The 20,000-nt window shown below is 49.1% G+C and overlaps 1 protein-coding gene across 1 annotated transcript in view; it reads left to right on the top strand.

Annotated features, from left to right (window-relative positions):
• Positions 1-20,000, top strand: part of cskl (c-src tyrosine kinase-like) — a 31,779-nt gene that overhangs the window by 11,196 nt on the left and 583 nt on the right. The window contains exons 2-12 of the mRNA XM_030765043.1: positions 8,252-8,333; positions 9,023-9,136; positions 9,478-9,590; positions 13,499-13,718; positions 17,853-17,946; positions 18,486-18,551; positions 18,828-18,927; positions 19,105-19,195; positions 19,415-19,488; positions 19,592-19,787; positions 19,954-20,000. The exon at positions 19,954-20,000 is cut by the window's right edge and continues 40 nt beyond it. Coding sequence (XP_030620903.1) covers positions 8,319-8,333; positions 9,023-9,136; positions 9,478-9,590; positions 13,499-13,718; positions 17,853-17,946; positions 18,486-18,551; positions 18,828-18,927; positions 19,105-19,195; positions 19,415-19,488; positions 19,592-19,787; positions 19,954-20,000 — 1,130 coding nt within the window. The 5' untranslated portion in view covers positions 8,252-8,318. The remainder of the gene's footprint in view (positions 1-8,251; positions 8,334-9,022; positions 9,137-9,477; positions 9,591-13,498; positions 13,719-17,852; positions 17,947-18,485; positions 18,552-18,827; positions 18,928-19,104; positions 19,196-19,414; positions 19,489-19,591; positions 19,788-19,953) is intronic.

Here is a 20,000-nt window from a genome sequence, read left to right as displayed (position 1 = left end):
CGCAGTGGAAGTTGCTATGACAGCACTGGAACATGAGACATGAGGAGGTTGAAATCTGAGTGTGTGTTTCTCAGTTTTGGGGGGGGGGGGCAGTTTCATTGATTTCTATTAGCAGGAATTGGCCCAGCCTCTAGTTTTTTCATAGGAAGAACAGAGGTGTTACTGTCCAAGACTGTCGATAATTTATTCCCTCTTCTTTTTTGTGAAATGATCTCTCTCTCTCTCTCCCCTCCCTCTCCCCTTCCCTGTTTCTGTCTCACTGTCTGTCTCTCTTTCATTATTCCTCTTTCACATTCACTTTTTCTGAGGGTCTCTCTTTCTTTCCTTGAGGAGTTCTCTCTCTCTCTCTCTCTCTTATGGAGTTGTTTATCTGGAAAGACACGTATCCTCTTTAGACTGACACTCTCCACATGGGGAGGGGTCTCTGAGCCTTTGGTGTGTGTGTTTCTCCCGCAGTTCTGTCCTCAGCAGAACACGGAGACGGAGAGAGGGGACAGATGGGTCCGTGGACCCGGCCCTTTCAGAGGGACGGAGAAATCTGGACCAGGCTGAGAAAAGGGAGGAAAGTGAAATCGATAAAAGACGCTGGCATGCGACAGATGGCACAGCCAGACCCACTGTTTAATGAACTGAAGTTTAGCAAGCTGAGCAGGCATGCCGCCCTGCATCCTTCTCTCTCTCTCTATCTCTACCTTTCTCTCTCTCTCTCTCTCTCTCTCTCTTTCTCGCTGTCTCTCTCTCTCTACCTCTCTCTCACACACACCCCTTTTCTCTCTCTCTCTCTCTCTCTCTCTCTCCCTCTCTCTACCTCTTTCTCTCACACACCCCTTTTCTCTCTCTCTCTCTCTCTCTCTCTCTCTCTCTACCTCGCTCTCTCATACACACCCCTTTTCTCTCTGTCTCTCTCTCTCTCTCTCTCTCTCTACCTCTCTCTCACACACACCCCTTCTCTCTCTACCTCTCTCTCTCTCTCTCTCTATCTCTACCTTTCTCTCTCTCTCTCTCTCTCTCCCTCTCTCTACCTCTTTCTCTCACACACCCCTTTTCTCTCTCTCTCTCTCTCTCTCTCTCTACCTCGCTCTCTCATACACACCCCTTTTCTCTCTCTCTCTCTCTGTCTCTCTCTCTCTACCTCTCTCTCACACACCCCCCTTCTCTCTACCTCTCTCTCTCTCTCTACCTTTCTCTCTCTCTCTCTCTCTCTCTCTCTACCTCTCTCTCACTCTCTCTCTCTACCTCTCTCTCACACACCCCTTTTCTCTCTCTCTCTCTACCTCTCTCTCTCACACACCCCTTTTCTCTTTCTCTCTCTACCTCTCTCTCATACACACCCCTTTTCTCTCTCTCTCTCTCTCTCTCTCTCTCTCTCTCTCTCTCTCTCTCTGTCTCTCTCTCACACACACCCCTTTTCTCTCTCTCATATCCCTCTCTCTCTCTCTCTCTACCTCTCTTTCTCATGCTCAACCCCCCCCCCCCCCCTGTTTCCCTCTTTCTCCTCACCTCTGCCCCCCCCTCTCCTTTTTGGTTTTTCATGCCACTTTCGTTGACTCAGGTCCTCCCCTTGGATCTCTGATGTGGCTGAAAAGCCTGTATCTGCGTCAGGCGAGGTTTCCTGCCGCTGAAAAGACAGCATTTTAAAAGCTGTCTCGTTAGCTTTGTGTGGGAGAGGGACGGAGCAGAGAGAATGTGAGGGAGACGTGAGTGGACGTGACGTCTCTGATGGGAATTTTTCTCCCTCTGCTGGATCACCACTATACACAGCTCTTCTCCTGTGTCTTTGCCTCTCGGAAATCAGCTTAAACATTTCATCTACTGCAGGTCTGCTCCAAGCACAGTTTCAGTTTCAGACTCAGTAAATACCAGGATTGACATTGCTGGAGGAACACATGCAATATGTAATCGTTATCATGTAGCTCATATTGACTTGTGTCTTATGTACTTGAAGACTGTTCTGTTGTTCCAGACTACGTTTGTTTACGTCTGTGTGTATTCTTCCTTAAATGACGGATCCAGGAGACTCCTCAGGTTAATCATACCTGTGTACACATCCAGTGATCTGACCTCTCTGAGCAGGAGCACTGCTTTATGAAATGTTTTTTATTATTATGATTATTATCTGTAAAGGGGAACTCGGCTGGTGCGCCGGGGCTGTATGGGACATGTGATGTCAGAGGCATAGCCGTTCGCCCTGCTGCCTTCCTCCTGTGTGGTATGTTGTCTACAGCTCTGGTCGTCTGGCTGTAGCTGTATTGGTCGTCATTTCTGATTCTGGTTTGGCACTTTGGTTTGTTTGGTTTTTTTGTTATTTAAGTCTTTAGGGGGGTTGACGTGGTTATGGTGTGCCCAGGTTCAGAACCATCAGGCGGCCTCATTCTGCAGCGTTCTGCGTTCTAATCCTTCCCTCTCACGCATGCATGTCTGTCAGTGGACGTCTTACGGGGGTGAAATGGGTGGTGTTCTTTCAGGAGGTTGCATGGGGAGGGGCTTTCTGTCCAGCCAGGCGCCTGTGTGGAGACTGTAGTCAGAATTAATGAAGAGTCTCTGGATGTGGCTGCACAGACTGTCTCACCCCCCGTCCTCTGTCAGCGCTCCTGTCTCACCCCCCCGTCCTCTGACAGCGCTCCTGTCTCACCCCCCCCTGTCCTCTGACAGCGCTCCTGTCTCACCCCCCCGTCCTCTGTCAGCGCTCCTGTCTCACCCCCCCGTCCTCTGTCAGCGCTCCTGTCTCACCCCCCGTCCTCTGACAGCGCTCCTGTCTCACCCCCCCCCGTCCTCTGTCAGCGCTCCTGTCTCACCCCCCCGTCCTCTGACAGCGCTCCTGTCTCACCCCCCGTCCTCTGACAGCACTCCTGTCTCACCCCCCTCTGACAGCACTACTGAAACATTAGCATGGTGAGATAAGAGTTTGGCTGTGCCGTGCTGTAGGCTGGTTTGTCCACCTACAGCCCTGTGTGTATGCTATTACCTCATATTTGCATATTGCGTAAGGTCACATTTACATATTTCATCTCTCTGTTTCCCAACAACCTGTAAACGGCACAATGCTAACTTTGTGCTTTAACGGTGAGCAGCTCACCTTTCCACCTGCACCCAGGACTGGACCCCCTTTCCGGTGGGGGAGTGTGTACCTTCTGATGGTCCAGATGTAATGCAGACAACATTACAGCTGACAGAAGTGTATGATTTGAGATGTATTTTATTTCACGTAAAGAGGTAGGGTGCCCCTCCCCTGACAGGAAAAGAGGCCCCAGAGGAACCCCGCTGGGGTGATGGCCGCTGGGGTGATGGCCGCTGGGGTGATGGCCGCTGGGGTGATGCCCGCTGGGGTGATGCCCGCTGGGGTGATGCTCGTTCTGCTGGTCCTCAGCGGCTTTGGCCTTTTCCATTCTGTGAGCAGAAATGACTTCCTGTTCACAGCGATGCTCTGACATCACTAGTGCAGTGTCAAACGGTCAAAACGGCTGTACGTGAAGGATTTCTACACCGGACTCTGTGTTTCCAACATCCACTCGACATTTTTGCTTATTATAGAATTATGGTTCGTACCTGCGGAGTATGGAAATATGTTCATTTCATATGTCAGGTGTGGTATAGTACGATTTTGGATGCAAAGCCAGGTTCTTGTAGTGAGTGTTAGCTCCTGACTCCCTGTGCTCTCTCAGTGTGTCTGACGTGTCCTCCATGTGGATGTTGTTGGTTCTCATCTCTCTGTGCTTTCTCAGTGTGTCTGACGTGTTGTCCATGTGGATGTTGTTGGTTCTCATCTCTCTGTGTTCTCTCAGTGTGTCTGACGTGTCCTCCATGTGGATGTTGTTGGTTCTCATCTCTCTGTGCTTTCTCAGTGTGTCTGACGTGTCCTCCATGTGCATGTTGTTGGTTCTCATCTCTCTGTGCTTTCTCAGTGTGTCTGACGTGTCCTCCATGTGGATGTTGTTGGTTCTCATCTCTCTGTGCTCTCTCAGTGTGTCTGACGTGTCCTCCATGTGGATGTTGTTGGTTCTCATCTCTCTGTGCTCTCTCAGTGTCTGACGTGTCCTCCATGTGGATGTTGTTGGTTCTCATCTCTCTGTGCTTTTTCAGTGTGTCTAATGTGTCGTCCATGTGGATGTTGTTGGTTCTCATCTCTCTGTGCTTTCTCAGAGTGTCTGATGTGTTGTCCATGTGCATGTTGTTGGTTCTCATCTCTCTGTGCTTTCTCAGTGTGTCTGACGTGTCCTCCATGTGGATGTTGTTGGTTCTCATCTCTCTGTGCTTTCTCAGCTGATATGACGTGAGCTTCACGTGGATGTTGTATTGAAGGTTTACTGTGGGTTTGATCATTTATTCTGTCTGTCCTGGTCTGTGCTTCACATACTCGGTGACAGACCCGCGTCTTTAGACTCAAGGTTGTTTCTGGGGTCAGAGAGCCTCAGCCCGGTTCACAGGTTGTCAGTTGTGTAAAGGTGGGAATTTCTGCCCAGAGGCGTTTGGCCAGTCTGGGTTTTACAGCTGCACTCTTTCACTCTGGTCCTCTGTTTCCCTCCTGCTGTGATTCCAAAAAGCAATATTTGGCATCAGCCAAAGAAATAATACTGATGTTGAGTGTCCCTGAATAAAATCATTCCCTTTTAAGCGTCTCTGCGGATTTCCCAAGTCCCACATCCGTTCCAGCACTGCCTTTTGTCCTATATCTGACATTCCCAGCCGGAATGCCAGGTTTTCCATCCCTAGAATGATATGTCAGAGATGGGACTCTTGTCAGTTTTCTGAAGGAGGTGTCTAAGCTTGAAGTTTGGCTGGTTTCACACATGTTAACTGAAGAGGCGTTTTTCCCTCACCCTCATAGGCTGAGAGAGCTGTCATGGGAGACGGACTCTGAAAAGAATGACCTCAGCTGTCTAATCTAGGTTAAACCAAAAAAAACAACAACAACAAAAAGAAAAGACCGCCAGTGTTTCTTTTCTTCTGTTAACTCTTTGGTGACTGATTTGGGGGACAGGATATGGTACATTCCTTTTTTGATGGTGAACTTATGACTAGAAAATTGGTTTGTGAAACACTAAAATGAAGTTGTGAATAAGTGGGTGAGTCATGTGAGAAGTTGGCTGACTGGTTTTTTATCTCCGCCTGTCTCCTGTGTTGTCGTCAGTTCGGCGAAGTTTTGGGAAAGGCGCGGCGCGCGAAGACGAGAACGTGGGTCGTCGGATCGACGCTCGTTTGGAGCCGCAGACGTACAGAGGGGATCGGTCGCGGACGGCCATTCGTGGGTGTGCGTTTCGTCACTGTTGCCACGGTGACGACGGAAGCTCAGAGCGCTTAGAACTTGATTGGGGGGGGTGTTGAGGGTTTGGAAAGAAAAGGAAACCCAGGCTGCAGTGGTTGATCAGGACCGCAGGTTTCACACGCACGGCCTCCAGTTTACCCAGATGTGTGTGTCATTGTCTCCGTTCAAAAACTGCATCCATTTTTGGCAGGTAGACTGCATGTTTCTAGCAGTTTCCGTACCTGCATGAGCTTCTCCAGGCTGGACATGCTGGTGACTGTCTGCTCACATCTCTCTCTTCTCATGCTGTCGTTTCTCACGCTGTCTCCTCTTTCGCTGCACACACTTGTTTTTTCTTTTTTCTTTTTTCTTTTTCTTTTTTTTTTTGCGCTACAATCACGCCATCCCGAGAGGTGGCATAGTGGAGGGAGTGAACAGGCCTGTGTGCTGTGGCTATATTTGGCTCCATCAGTTTGCATACAGAGCTGCAGCAGTCTGCAATTAGGCGGCTTCCTGTTTCGACACAGGATACAGCAGCCCTGGGGTTTCAAGGATCTAGTTACATATCACCATGAGCAGTGGTCATCACCACCACTCAGCCACAGCAGGCATGCACTCTGTGTGTGTGTGTGTGTGTGTGTGTGTGTGTGTGTGTGTGTGTGCTAGTGAGAGACGTGTATGTGACAGAGCCGTAATTTTCCTGTGAGTGGGAAGACCTGGAGTCTCTGGTGAAGGTGTGTGAGGGGAGTGATGAGGCGCTTTCGCACCGGAGGAACTTTTTCATAGTTCTTAGAACTGTTGGAGAAAGTACCCCCTTTTTCGCTTGTTCGCACCGCAGGAACTTAGAACGATCATAGTTCGTAGAACGCCGTTTTGAGGGGCTTTTTAGCTCCTACTTCAGGGTAGGTACTTCCGCAGCGCAATAGGAACCTTGTGACGTAGGTGTACAGCCATTGGTCCAGACGCAGGTATACGATGATTGCAACCGCCATTTTTAAAGATCCGTGCAAAATATAAAGTCTTAGAACGTATTACATTTTGTTTTTGATATTCATGTCTAAAAATGTCTCAAAATGTCTGGAATTGTAGGAGGGGAGACATGGTTTTTATGTTTTATTTTACCGGTATTTTATATCCCCCAACAATGACCATTTCTGCAACGTCTAATGTATATTTGTACATAGAAGAGGTAGCGTACACTCCGCTTCGGTAGGTGCTTGTGTGTCCGCTTGTGTGGCTGTGATCCGTATTTTAACCTAAAATAAGAATGTGTTTATCCAGCTTACGATTTGAGGGCTGCGGCGGGGAGAAAGGAAAAAAAAAAAAACACGATGTTGCGAGCCAGCGTCAGGCACAAGCGCTATGCTAGCACCCGAAAAGTACTATGCCCATCGAGTCATTCACTGCTACTGCGATGGTAAATGCATAAATGCAGGGGGACATTTTTTCCCGTTGGACTGGGTCTATCGCCATACAGTTTTATTTTCGTTAATGAGAAGGCAGTTATATGGTATCTAATGTGCGCTCAATATTTCTGTCATTCAAATTCAATAAAACTGGTTAATTGTGTATACTGTAGTCTAGTTTGTCGATTTCTTTTGTCGCAGTAATGGTATTTTTTTCCTTTCTGAGGTATTTAAAAGGTCTTAAAAGTCATTAAATTTGTACTTAAAAATGTGCAGTTATCCATGGTTAGTCGTAAACAAAAGCTCTTAGCTGCTGTACCGTCGGCCGGCTTACGTCACTTCAGCGTTCCTACTGGTGGTGCAAATGCAAACAGAAAAAAGGCCCTAGAACGTATGTAGTTCTAGGGGAAGCTCCCCAGGGGGTAGTTCCTATCAAATGAGACCCTAGAACTGTTCGGTCCGAAAGCACCTATGGAGCCATGTTTGCGGTTGAGAGGAGAGGTGTGTAGTGTGACCAGACTGCATGATGACACAGCTGTGGTGTGGAGTGGGGTTTTGGTCTCTGACACAGACTGAAAGTGCCATGTCTCTCCCCCCACCCCCACATGTTTCTGGTGTTTAATGGAAAATGTGAGTCAATGTGCCCCTCTGTGTTCCGCTTTGTTTCTCTTTTTATATCTCACACGTCCTGTTATCAGTAGGACCAATGAGAGGAGGTGGAAATGCAGAACTGAGTTGAACAGCACACTGAACTGGGGCCTGTTCAACTCTCGTTCTCTCCCGGACCTGACACTTCATAATCTTTCCAGATAATTCCACACGCCGTCTCCCCTGTCCCCCGTCACGGCTCTCTCAGCGGCTCCGCTCCGTATGTAGGAATGGAGTTTCGTGGTCTGGGTCTGTCCGGCCCTCTCTCGTCCACCCGCCGTGTTCTGGGCTGGGCTGGGCTGGGCGGGGGGGGGTCTCCGGCTGTGACTGGGGAAGTGGTGGAGAGGTCACAGCAGAGACAATGCAAAAGCCTCAGTGGAAAATCCAAAGTCAAAACCTGATGAGTTGTGTTTTGCTGATGAATGAGACGAGTGTGAGAAGGAGAAGGGTTGGAACACACCGCTGTAAAGAAGCGTTGTGTTCACATGAAGCCTGATGCAAATCAGAACTTATTACTGCTCAGCTTATAAAATACAATAACTTCATTCATCTGTCACAGACCTGTCTGCCTGGCCCTCAGTGCTCCATTACTGTTAAGCAGTGAGTCTCCAGTTACTGCAGATAGCATGGTATGGAACACCCACCCGCTGCTCAGACATGCAGAAAGGTTATTAGGCAGAAAGGTTTATGTTATGAACTTAGCTCCATCCTCACGTTTGTTCGTGGCTCAGAGACATGAACAGAGACAGGATGAAGCCAGAGGTGCTGGGTGATTGGCTGGATGTCTGCCACCCTGACTCTTGACTCTAGGAGTAAAGATTCAAGGCCTCTCTGAAACAGGGCTCAGCGTAGACTAAATGGAAGTTTGTGCTGTAGATGAACCTGTGTTTGTAATGAGTTTCCCTTTGCTCTGATTAATCTGGATCTTTGTCATTCTCTCTCTCTCTCTCCCCAGCGCTGATGGTACCTGCTGACCAGTGACGCGTGCCAGAGGAAACCCACTACCCCATTCCCCCTTTACCATGTCCGGTTTACAGGTTAGTCTACACACACACACGCACGCATGTACGTACACACACACACATACTAACACACACACACACATACTAACACACGCACGCACGTACAAACACACACGTACTAACACACACACATACTAACTCACGCACGTACACACACACACACACACACACATAACACGCGTGTGTGCCGACGCATTCGTTTTCTTGATTGATGTGTGAGGGTGTGTGGGACGAGGCGGTGGGGTCGACTCAGACGTGTGAAGGCCCCTGTACCTCCTCTGTCAGTCAAGCATCCTGACCATCTCACTGCCTCTGACTGTCAGCGAGTTTTCTTTTCCTCCAGTTCTGAGATTTGCATACTTTATTTGTCAAGGGACCGTAGTCAGTTGCTCCCAGACACACACGCCCTACAGTCAGATACTCGTCATGAGGAAGATCTCATTCCGCAGTCATGTCACTAACAGCAAGGTTACTCTGCGTATTATATAACTCCCAGTGGCTTGTCAATTACGTAACCTCCAGTGTTTGAACAGATCTGCTCATTCCTGAAACGTTTGTTGTTTATGTTATGGATAAGCAAGTCCTCCTAACTCTGTATTTCTTTCTCTCTCTCTCTTTCTCCCCCCCCGCTTCCCTTTCTCTGTCTCTCCCTCTCCCTCTCCCTCTCCCTCCCTCTCCCTATCTCTGGCCCGTCTGCGGTCCAGGCCGCTTGGCCTCCTGGCACAGAATGTATAGCCAAGTACAACTTCCAGGGCACAACGGAGCAAGACCTGCCCTTCTGCAAGGGAGACGTGCTCACTATCATCGGAGTGACCAGGGTACACACACACACACACACTCACGCATACACTCATACACACACACACTCACACACACACTCACTCACGCATACACTCATACACACACACACTCACGCATACACTCATACACACACACACACACACACACACTCACTCACGCATACACTCATACACACACACACTCACGCATACACTCATACACACACACAAAAAAAAAACCTCTCACACTCTTCCAAATAGTGTATCCTGCACCAAAACCCCGGTGCACTGAAAAGAAGGCTGTTCAGGGAGGAGTCAGAGAATGAGTGTAATTTATTGTGTTGAATTTTTTTGTTTGTTTGTTTGTTTGTTTGTTTTAGGACCCAAACTGGTATAAAGCCAAGAATACCGTGGGGCGAGAGGGCACGATTCCCGCCAACTACGTGCAGAAGAGGGAGGGTGTAAAATCAGGCGGGAAACTGAGTCTGATGCCGTGAGTACCTCGACCTTTCTTTGACCCTGTGTGTGTGTGTGTGTGTGTGTGTGTGTGTGTGTGTGTTTGACCTTAAAGCGCTCCACTCACCTCATCCTATCAGGTCATGAGTACTTCCTCAGTTTGGAGGAAACAGAAAAAACGTGTTCCTAATGTAAAATTTCATCTGTTTATCTGGTCAGTGCAGTTATGTTCCTGTATGAATGTGCTGTGTTGCTGTTCTTCATTGTGTTTCCCTCTGATCCTGGAGGGTTAATGATGTTAAATAGACACAACATGGGCACCATCAGAGCACCACCGAAGCCCTCCGTGACTTTGGATCTTTTCACTGTTAATTCTGACAGGCCGCTGTGGTATTAAAACCGTTCTTAATGTTGTGAAACTCGCGCTGTCTGGGTCCCTACGAGCCTTTTCCTCTCTGTTGTCTGTGGTTAGAGTTTCAGTGTAGTCTGGCCTTTGCATGGCTAGAGTCAGACCGGGGGGGGGGGGGCGCCAGACTTATGCAAATGGCTTTGTTAAGAGTCTCTCCCACACCAGCACAGTGCAGAGGGCTCAGACATATAGACGTGAAGGTTGGAGAGCAGGGCCTGGTCTGGATTAAGGCATTATGGGAATTCAGTCTGCTCAGAGTCAGCCCAGCCAAACACACAGCACAGCTGTCTTTTGGCAATACCGCGTTACAGCGCAACTGAACAGGCAGGTATCTGTGTTTTTATGTTCACACTCAAGATTTCAAACACGAAATCTGGTAATCTCTAGAAGACAGGCTTTGGCTAAAAAGCCAGGGTGATCTTTGCTGTTTGGAGAGTGCTTTGTGAAGGGTCTCTGTGCGTTAGACCATCCGGTTTACAGACTGTCAGGTTTCTCAAACAGCTCTGTGTTTCAGAGACATTGAGAGGTTTGACAGAACAGTGGAGCTAGTCTACGGTCCTCACCCACAGACGGACAGAGGCTTTCTCCGTCCTTGCTGCCACACGGATGCCTCCACCCTGCTGCTGCTCCAGTGGGTGACCTGATAGACCCATTCTGCCCAGACTCAACTTTCGATAGGGATATTAACCCTCCGTGGGCTGAACCCTCGTAGGGAGGGGGATGGAGTTTTTGAGATTATGTCTAACAGCTGTCGTGAGCGAGAATTTGCTTCACTGTGTTGTGTAATACAGGCCAGCTGTGGCCCGTTGACTGAGACCTGACCCTTCAGTTAGCCAGAGCTCAGCTCTGCCCCCTACGGGTGAGAACAGAACCTGCCGTAGAGGTCACAGTACACGTTTATCAACTTTTCATTTTTAAAGCATTGTGTTCACACCTTAAAATAACTCCGTGTGAGGGGATTTCGTGAGTTCCAGTGGCAGCGATGGCAGATTTAAGGTGCTAACATGAATTTTTTTTTTTTAACTGGAGACAATGACAGGAATGGGGAATCCAGCCAAACCGCAGTCTCACACACCCAGCGTTCCCAGCTAAGCTAATCGTGCTGACAGTTAGGCTCATGAAACTCAGCTATCAATGCAGTTATTTTAAAGTGAGCACACGGTTATGCAGAGCAAGAAAACAAAAAAGAGAATGTCAACCTTTGCTGAGAGCCTAAACACAACACTACAGGAATTTTAAAAGTGTAATTCCCTTCATCTTTTTTTCATTTTTTTATTTATTTTGTTATTTTGTATATTTTTATTTTATGTATTTTCCACATTGTCATCTACACTATTTCTCTCCATCCCCCTATTCCCGGGCTCCGTGTCTCGAGCTCCAGGACCCCGCTCTGACTGCGTGTGTCGTTTGCTCCGTGTCTGCTCTGACTGCGTGTGTCGTTTGCTCCGTGTCTGCTCTGACTGCGTGTGTCGTTTGCTCCGTGTCTGCTCTGACTGCGTGTGTCGTTTGCTCCCTGTCTGCTCTGACTGCGTGTGTCGTTTGCTCCCTGTCTGCTCTGACTGCGTGTGTCGTTTGCTCCGTGTCTGCTCTGACTGCGTGTGTGGTTTGCTCCCTGTCTGCTCTGACTGCGTGTGTCGTTTTCTCCCTGTCTGCTCTGACTGCGTGTGTCATTTGCTCAGTGTCTGCTCTGACTGCGTGTGTCGTTTTCTCCCTGTCTGCTCTGACTGCGTGTCGTTTGCTCCCTGTCTGCTCTGACTGCGTGTCATTTGCTCCCTGTCTGCTCTGACTGCGTGTGTCGTTTGCTCCCTGTCTGCTCTGACTGCGTGTGTCGTTTGCTCCGTGTCTGCTCTGACTGCGTGTGTCGTTTGCACCGTGTCTGCTCTGACTGCGTGTGTCGTTTGCTCCGTGTCTGCTCTGACTGCGTGTGTCGTTTGCTCCCTGTCTGCTCTGACTGCGTGTGTCGTTTGCTCCCTGTCTGCTCTGACTGCGTGTGTCGTTTGCTCCCTGTCTACTCTGACTGCGTGTGTCATTTGCTCCATGTCTGCTCTGACTGCGTGTGTCGTTTGCTCAGTGTCTGCTCTGACTGCGTGTGTCGTTTGCTCCCTGTCTGCTCTGACTGCGTGTGTCGTTTGCTCCCTGTCTGCTCTGACTGCGTGTGTCGTTTGCTCCCTGTCTGCTCTGACTGCGTGTGTCGTTTGCTCCCTGTCTGCTCTGACTGCGTGTGTCGTTTGCTCCCTGTCTGCTCTGACTGCTTGTGTCGTTTGCTCCCTGTCTGCTCTGACTGCGTGTGTTTCTGTGAGCGCTCCCGTGTTTGGCTGCTTTGATGGTATCTGCTTACACATTAATTAGACATTGGGAGCTTTGGAGCTCAGGGAGAAGCAGCTCCACTGATCTAATCATCTTCATCCACCCTAAGCCTCTTTAAGCTTGGCTTGGTCTGTCTACACACCAGAGCCAGCAGGCACTGCACAACCGTCCAAATCAGCAGCACTTGCTCTCCTCACCGCCCTGTACACCATCCAAACCGCAGAGGAATCCCGTCTGCGTCTCCAAACAGTGTTTCTCAGCGTTTCACTGAGCCCTTGTCCAGTTACTGCGCAGTCATCAGGTCGGGGAAATTGCAGCCTCATGTTTCAGATGAAGGAATTTAAAAAAACAAAAGGTGGGGGGGAGGTGCGGTCAGAAAAAGCTGTAAATGCAAAACTGTGCCATTCCCATCGGACGATCAGACTCACTGACGCAGCTCTGAGCCTGTGTTCGGCTGTGTTACTTTACTGTGTTCTGGTTGTGTGGAGAGTGTTTTTTTTTTGTTTGTTTTTTTGTTAGAGACCATCACAGTGACATTTCATGTTGCCTTTGAGCTCAGACATTCTGCGCTTGACCTTAACCTCCTGCTCTCAGCTGAACGAAAAAAAAACAAAAAAAAAAACAAGCGTAGTCTTAGACGCTGTTAAACACAGCTGGCGTCCATGTGACAGATCTGAAACTGTGGCCAGCTTTGTTCCTCTGTCTGTAGTACTGTAACTTATTATAACTAATTATAACTTACTGTAACTTACTGTCTGATGGTTTCCCCGCTCACTGTCTCATTCTCGCTCTTGCTCTCGCTCTCGCACTCTGTCTCTGTACATATATGTTTCCCTCTACGTGTGTGTGTGTGTGTGTATACATATATACATATATATACATATATAGCTTTCTCTGTCTGTCTCGCTCTTGCTTTCTCAAACATGCACTCTTGCTCTCTCTGCCTCACTGTCTCTCCTGCTCAAAAAGACAGCAGTGAGATAGCTGTTCTCCCCATTCACTAGACCCGCGTTCCCCACTAGACCCATACTCTCCACTAGACTTGTTCTCCATTAGACTTCACTGGACCAATATCGCGGTTCTGTCTTCCGGAAGTGCAACACAAGACCGTGGTCGTATCACGGTTTCAGTCTCGATTTCAGAACCGTTACACTTTTAATGATAAATAATAAATAAAGAAATAAATGACTTTATCCTCTGTGTTGTTTTTTTGGGGGGGTTTTTTCTAGATGGTTCCATGGGAAGATCACGCGGGAGCAGGCGGAGCGGCTGCTCTACCCTCCGGAGACGGGCCTGTTCCTGGTGCGTGAGAGCACCAACTACCCTGGAGACTACACCCTGTGTGTCAGCTGCGAGGGCAAGGTGGAGCACTACAGAATCATCTACCATGCCGGCAAGCTCTCCATCGACGAGGAGGAGTACTTCGAGAACCTCATGCAGCTTGTGGAGGTGAGCGGAGTCTGTAGACCCTAGCCTCACAGACCGACCGTGTGACGCTCCCGTCGACCGGGAGAGAGAGTGGCTACTGGTGTGGGAGACAGGCAGGACTAACTGGACATGCCGGTGACATGCAGACAGGCCTCAGTGTACCTTGTACCGTGTACCGTACAACCCTGGCCAGTCTGCACTGCCCCTGTCTGTAATAATAACAGAAGAGTCTGCACTGCCCCTGTCTGTAGTAATAACAGAAGAGTCTGCACTGCCCCTGTCTGTAGTAATAACAGAAGAGTCTGCACTGCCCCTGTCTGTAATAATAACAGAAGAGTCTGCATTGCCCCTGTCTGTAGTAATAACAGAAGAGTCGACTGCCCCTGTCTGTAGTAATAACAGAAGAGTCGACTGCCCCTGTCTGTAGTAATAACAGAAGAGTCGACTGCCCCTGTCTGTAGTAATAACAGAAGAGTCTGCACTGCCCCTGTCTGTAATAATAACAGAAGAGTCGACCTCTCATGTCTGTAATAATAACAGAAGAGTCGACTGCCCCTGTCTGTAGTAATAACAGAAGAGTCTGCACTGCCCCTGTCTGTAATAATAACAGAAGAGTCGACTGCCCCTGTCTGTAGTAATAACAGAAGTGTCGACTGCCCCTGTCTGTAATAATAACAGAAGAGTCTGCATTGCCCCTGTCTGTAGTAATAACAGAAAAGTCGACTGCCCCTGTCTGTAATAATAACAGAAGAGTCGACCTCTCATGTCTGTAATAATAACAGAAGAGTCGACTGCCCCTGTCTGTAGTAATAACAGAAGAGTCTGCACTGCCCCTGTCTGTAATAATAACAGAAGAGTCTGCATTGCCCCTGTCTGTAGTAATAACAGAAAAGTCGACTGCCCCTGTCTGTAATAATAACAGAAGAGTCGACCTCTCATGTCTGTAATAATAACAGAAGAGTCGACTGCCCCTGTCTGTAGTAATAACAGAAGAGTCTGCACTGCCCCTGTCTGTAGTAATAACAGAAGAGTCTGCACTGCCCCTGTCTGTAGTAATAACAGAAGAGTCTGCATTGCCCCTGTCTGTAATAATAACAGAAGAGTCTGCATTGCCCCTGTCTGTAGTAATAACAGAAGAGTCTGCACTGCCCCTGTCTGTAATAATAACAGAAGAGTCGACTGCCCCTGTCTGTAGTAATAACAGAAGAGTCTGCACTGCCCCTGTCTGTAATAATAACAGAAGAGTCGACTGCCCCTGTCTGTAGTAATAACAGAAGTGTCGACTGCCCCTGTCTGTAGTAATAACAGAAGAGTCTGCATTGCCCCTGTCTGTAGTAATAACAGAAGAGTCTGCACTGCCCCTGTCTGTAGTAATAACAGAAGAGTCTGCACTGCCCCTGTCTGTAGTAATAACAGAAGAGTCTGCACTGCCCCTGTCTGTAGTAATAACAGAAGAGTCTGCACTGCCCCTGTCTGTAGTAATAACAGAAGAGTCTGCACTGCCCCTGTCTGTAGTAATAACAGAAGAGTCTGCACTGCCCCTGTCTGTAGTAATAACAGAAGAGTCGACTGCCCCTGTCTGTAGTAATAACAGAAGAGTCTGCACTGCCCCTGTCTGTAATAATAACAGAAGAGTCGACTGCCCCTGTCTGTAGTAATAACAGAAGTGTCGACTGCCCCTGTCTGTAGTAATAACAGAAGAGTCTGCATTGCCCCTGTCTGTAGTAATAACAGAAGAGTCGACTTCTCCTGGCTTCTCAGGCAAAGCTGGAAATGAAACAGTGGATTGGCTGTGTCTCTCTCAGGCCCCACATAGCTGTTTTCTTTTTCTTCACCAGTCTGTGCTGAAATTAAAACTTGGTTTGTAGAAAGAGAGAGAGAGAGCGAGAGATGGAGGGGAAGTCTTTGATCCTCTGTGGGGTGAGGAGCTGGTGCTATCAGATTTGAATTAAGGAAGATCTCTCTCCTGATGGCTCTGTGATTTGGCCTGGAATGTCGCTCTGAGCAGCCATGTTTTAAACTCACTCACACACTCCACTCACTCACACACTCTCTCACACACTCTCTCACACACTCCGTTCTCACTCACACACTCACACTCTCACACTCTGCTCTCTTTCACACACTCTCACACTCTGCTCTCTCTCACACACTCCGCTCTCACTCACACACTCACACTCTCACACTCTGCTCTCTCTCACACTCTCTCACACACTCACACACTCTGCTCTCTCTCACACACTCCACTCACTCACACACTCTTTCACACACTCCACTCACTCACACACTCTCTCACACACTCACACACTCCGCTCTCTCTCACACACTCTGACCTCAGCACCCCCCCCCCTCTCTGTCACAGCTGGTGTTTCTCATTCTCCACAGCACTGCCACTGAGAGCTCTGTCATGACCTCTCCTTCACTCTATCTCCTTCTCTCTCTCTCTCCCTCTCCTCCTCTCTCTCTCTCTCTTTCTCTCTCCTTTTCTCTCTCTCTCCCTCTCTCTCTCTCTCTCTCTCTCTCCCTCTCTCCCTCTCCCCCTCCCTCTCCCTCTCCCTCTCTCTCTCTCTCTGTTTCCCTTGTTGTCTCTTGTGTTTTCTCATATATTTCTCCCCTGAGTCCCTTCCCTCTTCACCTCCTCTGTATTTTAGCCTGGAACTGAATTCCATACATTCTTCTCTGTTGGCTTTTTTCTCCTCATGTCTTTTACTCCCTGTCTTAGCCTGGGACAGCAGGCTCTGTGCATGGCTTTACAGACCGCTCGAATGAAAACGCTGTCTGTCTGACATGGTAAATTACAAAACAAACCCCATAAAACACACCAGACAGAGTTAAACCACACAAAACACACCAGACAGAATTAAAGCCGTCGGGACAAGCTGAACTGTACGCAGATACTCAGATGAGCGCACAGACAAAAACATTTCTGTCCATTGTTCAGTATAGGAAAGGAACAGGTTTTCCTTTTATTCTGGGTGCACAATACACATCGTTCATGTGACTAGAGCTAGGTGTTACTGAGGCCTGAGTCACAGTGACAAAAGCACCGAGACGCTGTCGGTGTCATTTAAAGCGCGTGTGTGACGTGAGTTGAAATGTCCCTTTTCCCTGTGTAATGCCGAGCGGCAGCAGAGTGAGTATTTTAGGGCAGAGAGTAGGAGTGAGGCTGCATGTGCTATGACATGAAGGTCCTGGAGCGTCTCCCTGACATGTCCCCATACCTCAGTGCTGTGGCTCTGCTGCCCCCTGCTGGTGGCACTTACATCATGTCAGATATATGTATTTTTTTATGTGTCGGCCAAATAACCAATGCATACACGGATGCGGGTTCGCACTTTAACGCAAATTGTCTCTTTTTTTGGACAAGGAACGGGCACGTTTACTTTGCTGATGTCACCGTGTTCTGTTTGTAAAGCCGAACCTCCAGATGATTCAGTGAAAGTCTCAGTTAGGGACTCTCTAAGCTCGCTGTGTGCTGTGTCTAAGAGCTGAGCTGAGCGTGTGTACGTTTGGTGTTTCGCTTTGAAAGGAAGACCGCGTGAGGGCGGATTTCCAGAACATTCTCACACCCACGCAGGCGTCCCATTCCTCTTTTCCCACAGATACCACTGAGCAATCGATCAATAGAATCTCATCGAATCCCAGAAGGCCCTGCTTCCTCAGACCCCCCCCCCTCCCCACACACACTTTTCTTCTCAAGGTCACATCTGAGAATCCTCCGGAAACTTCCCTCATTACCCTAATCCTGACCCCACCGAGTCACTTTCATTCACACGGGCCCAAATAGGTGGAAAAGGGGTTGATCGTCTGTTTCAAAATGCTGTCTAACAAATGTGTGTGTGTGTGTGTGTGTGTGTGTGTGTGTGTGCGCGCGCGTGTGTGTCTGTCTGTGTGTGTGTGTGTGTGTGTGTCTGTCTGTGCGTGTGTGTCTGTGTGTGTCTGTGTGTGTGTGTGTGTGTGTGTCTGTGTGTGTGTCTGTGTGTGTGTCTGTGTGTGTGTCTGTGTGTGTCTGTGTGTGTGTCTCTGTGTGTGTCTCTGTGTGTCTCTGTGTGTGTGTGTGCGTGTGTGTGTGTGTGTGTGTGTGTGTGTGTGTGTGTGTGTCTGTGTGCGTGTGTGTGTCTGTGCGTGTGTGCGTGTGTGTGTGTCCTTTGACAGCATTACACCAAAGACGCTGACGGGCTGTGTACACGTCTCATTAAGCCAAAGCTCATGGAGGGAACAGTGGCCGCCCAAGACGAGTTCTCCAGGAGTAAGTCTGTTAAACATGTCCACAGTGTCCACAGTCTCTTTAAACATGTCCACATTATCCACAGTCTCTTTAAACATGTCCACAGTGTCCACAGTCTCTTTAAACATGTCCACAGTGTCCAGGAGTAAGTCTGTTTAAACATGTCCACAGTGTCCAGAGTCACTTTAAACATGTCCACAGTGTCCAGGAGTAAGTCTCTTTAAACATGTCCACAGTGTCCAGGACAGTCAGTCTCTGCTCGGTGTCTATAAGAGAGAGATATTCTGATTGCTGTGTGTGTCAGAGAGCAAGAGAGACTGACTGCTGTGTGTGCGTGTGTGTGAGAGGGAGAGAGAGAGACAGAGACTGTGTGTGTGTGTGTGAGAGAGAGAGAGAATGTGTGTTAATATGTCATGTCAGTGAGTCAGAGGTTTCATCAGTGGCCTGTCTAATGATGGTGTAGAATAATTATGCCTGTGTGTCCCTGTTGGCCGTGGGTCTGTATGTGTGGATGTGGTACTGTCAGAGTCTGGTCTTAGGCTGGTCTCTCTGCTCCACAGGCGGCTGGGCACTGAGTAGGAAGGAACTCAAACTCCTACAGACCATTGGGAAAGGAGAGTTTGGAGGTGTGTGTTTGTTGCAACATTAAAACATTTATTTTATAAAAAAACTGCCTTCGTGTTTTCTAGTTCACTCACTGGATTTGTGTGTGTGTGTGCATGGTTGTATGATTGTGTGTGCGTGTGTGTGTGTGCGTGTGTGTGTGTGCGCGTGTGTGTGTGCGCGTGTGTGTGTGTGCGCGTGTGTGTGCGCGTGTGTGTGCGCGCGTGTGTGTGCGCGTGTGTGCGCGCGTGTGTGCGTGTGTGTGCGTGCGTGTGTGTTTGTGCGTGTGCTGCTTTCAGATGTGATGGTGGGCGAGTACAGAGGGACCAAAGTGGCAGTGAAGTGCATTAAACACGATGCCACGGCTCAGGCCTTCCTGGCAGAGGCTTCTGTAATGACGTGAGTCACTCTCTCCTCCGTTACACCCCCCCTCGCCCCCCATCAGCTACCCCTCCCTCCGCCCTCCTCTTCTCTCCCTCCCAGTCCTTCCCCTCTCTCTCTCTCTCGTTCCCTGTGGTTTTAGTGGGATTTGGGTATGAGACTGAGAGCAGTGTGTCTCCTCTCCTCACCCCTCAGGCAGCTGAGACATAATAACCTGGTGCAGCTGCTGGGAGTCATAGTGGAGGAGCGAGGCAGTCTCTTCATTGTCACTGAGTACATGTCGAAGGTGAGCCATCCCCCTCTCTCTCTCTCTCTGTCTGTCCATTTCTCTCTCTCTCTCTCTCTCTCTCTCTCTCTCTCTCTCTCTCTCTCTCTGTCCACGCTTTGTGACTGAAAACCCTCTTTGTGTTTGTGTGCGTGCGTGCGTGTGTTTGTGCGTGCGTGTGTGTGTGTGTGTGCCTGTGTGCGCGTGCCTGTGTGTGTGTGCCTGTGTGTGTGTGCGTAGGGAAGTTTGGTGGACTACCTGCGCTCTCGAGGGCGCACCGTGCTGGGCGGAGAGTGCCTGCTCAAATTCTCACTGTGAGTGTCGTCTCCGCTGCTACGTCAAACATCAGAGCTTACGGATTTGCTTACTGCTGATCCTGGCTTCTCACGTCTTTCCTTTGATCCCCCGTTTCCGTAGTGATGTTTGTGAAGCCATGGAATATCTGGAAGCCAACAACTTCGTGCACAGGGACCTCGCGGCCCGGAACGTCCTGGTTTCCGAGGACAACATCGCCAAAGTCAGCGACTTCGGCCTGACGAAGGAGGCGTCCTCCACGCAGGACACGGCCAAGCTGCCCGTCAAGTGGACGGCGCCCGAGGCCCTGAGAGAGAAGGTACAGCCGCAGGTTCACGCGGAGACGCGGACCGAGTCGATCATCGGCCGCGTTCGACGCCATCTGGTTGTTCAGACGCCTGGGACGGAGAAATTTGAATCTGTCGTTGTGGATGTTTCTGCGGCTAACTTTTACTGTGCTTTTTTTTTTTTTTTTGGCTCTGCAGAGGTTTTCCACTAAATCAGACGTGTGGAGCTACGGGGTTCTCCTGTG

Source organism: Chanos chanos, chromosome 2 (genome assembly GCF_902362185.1).
Source record: "Chanos chanos chromosome 2, fChaCha1.1, whole genome shotgun sequence".
Lineage (NCBI taxonomy): Eukaryota > Metazoa > Chordata > Actinopteri > Gonorynchiformes > Chanidae > Chanos > Chanos chanos.
Note: the sequence above shows the minus strand (reverse complement) of the source record. Positions and strands in the feature narration are given on the sequence as shown.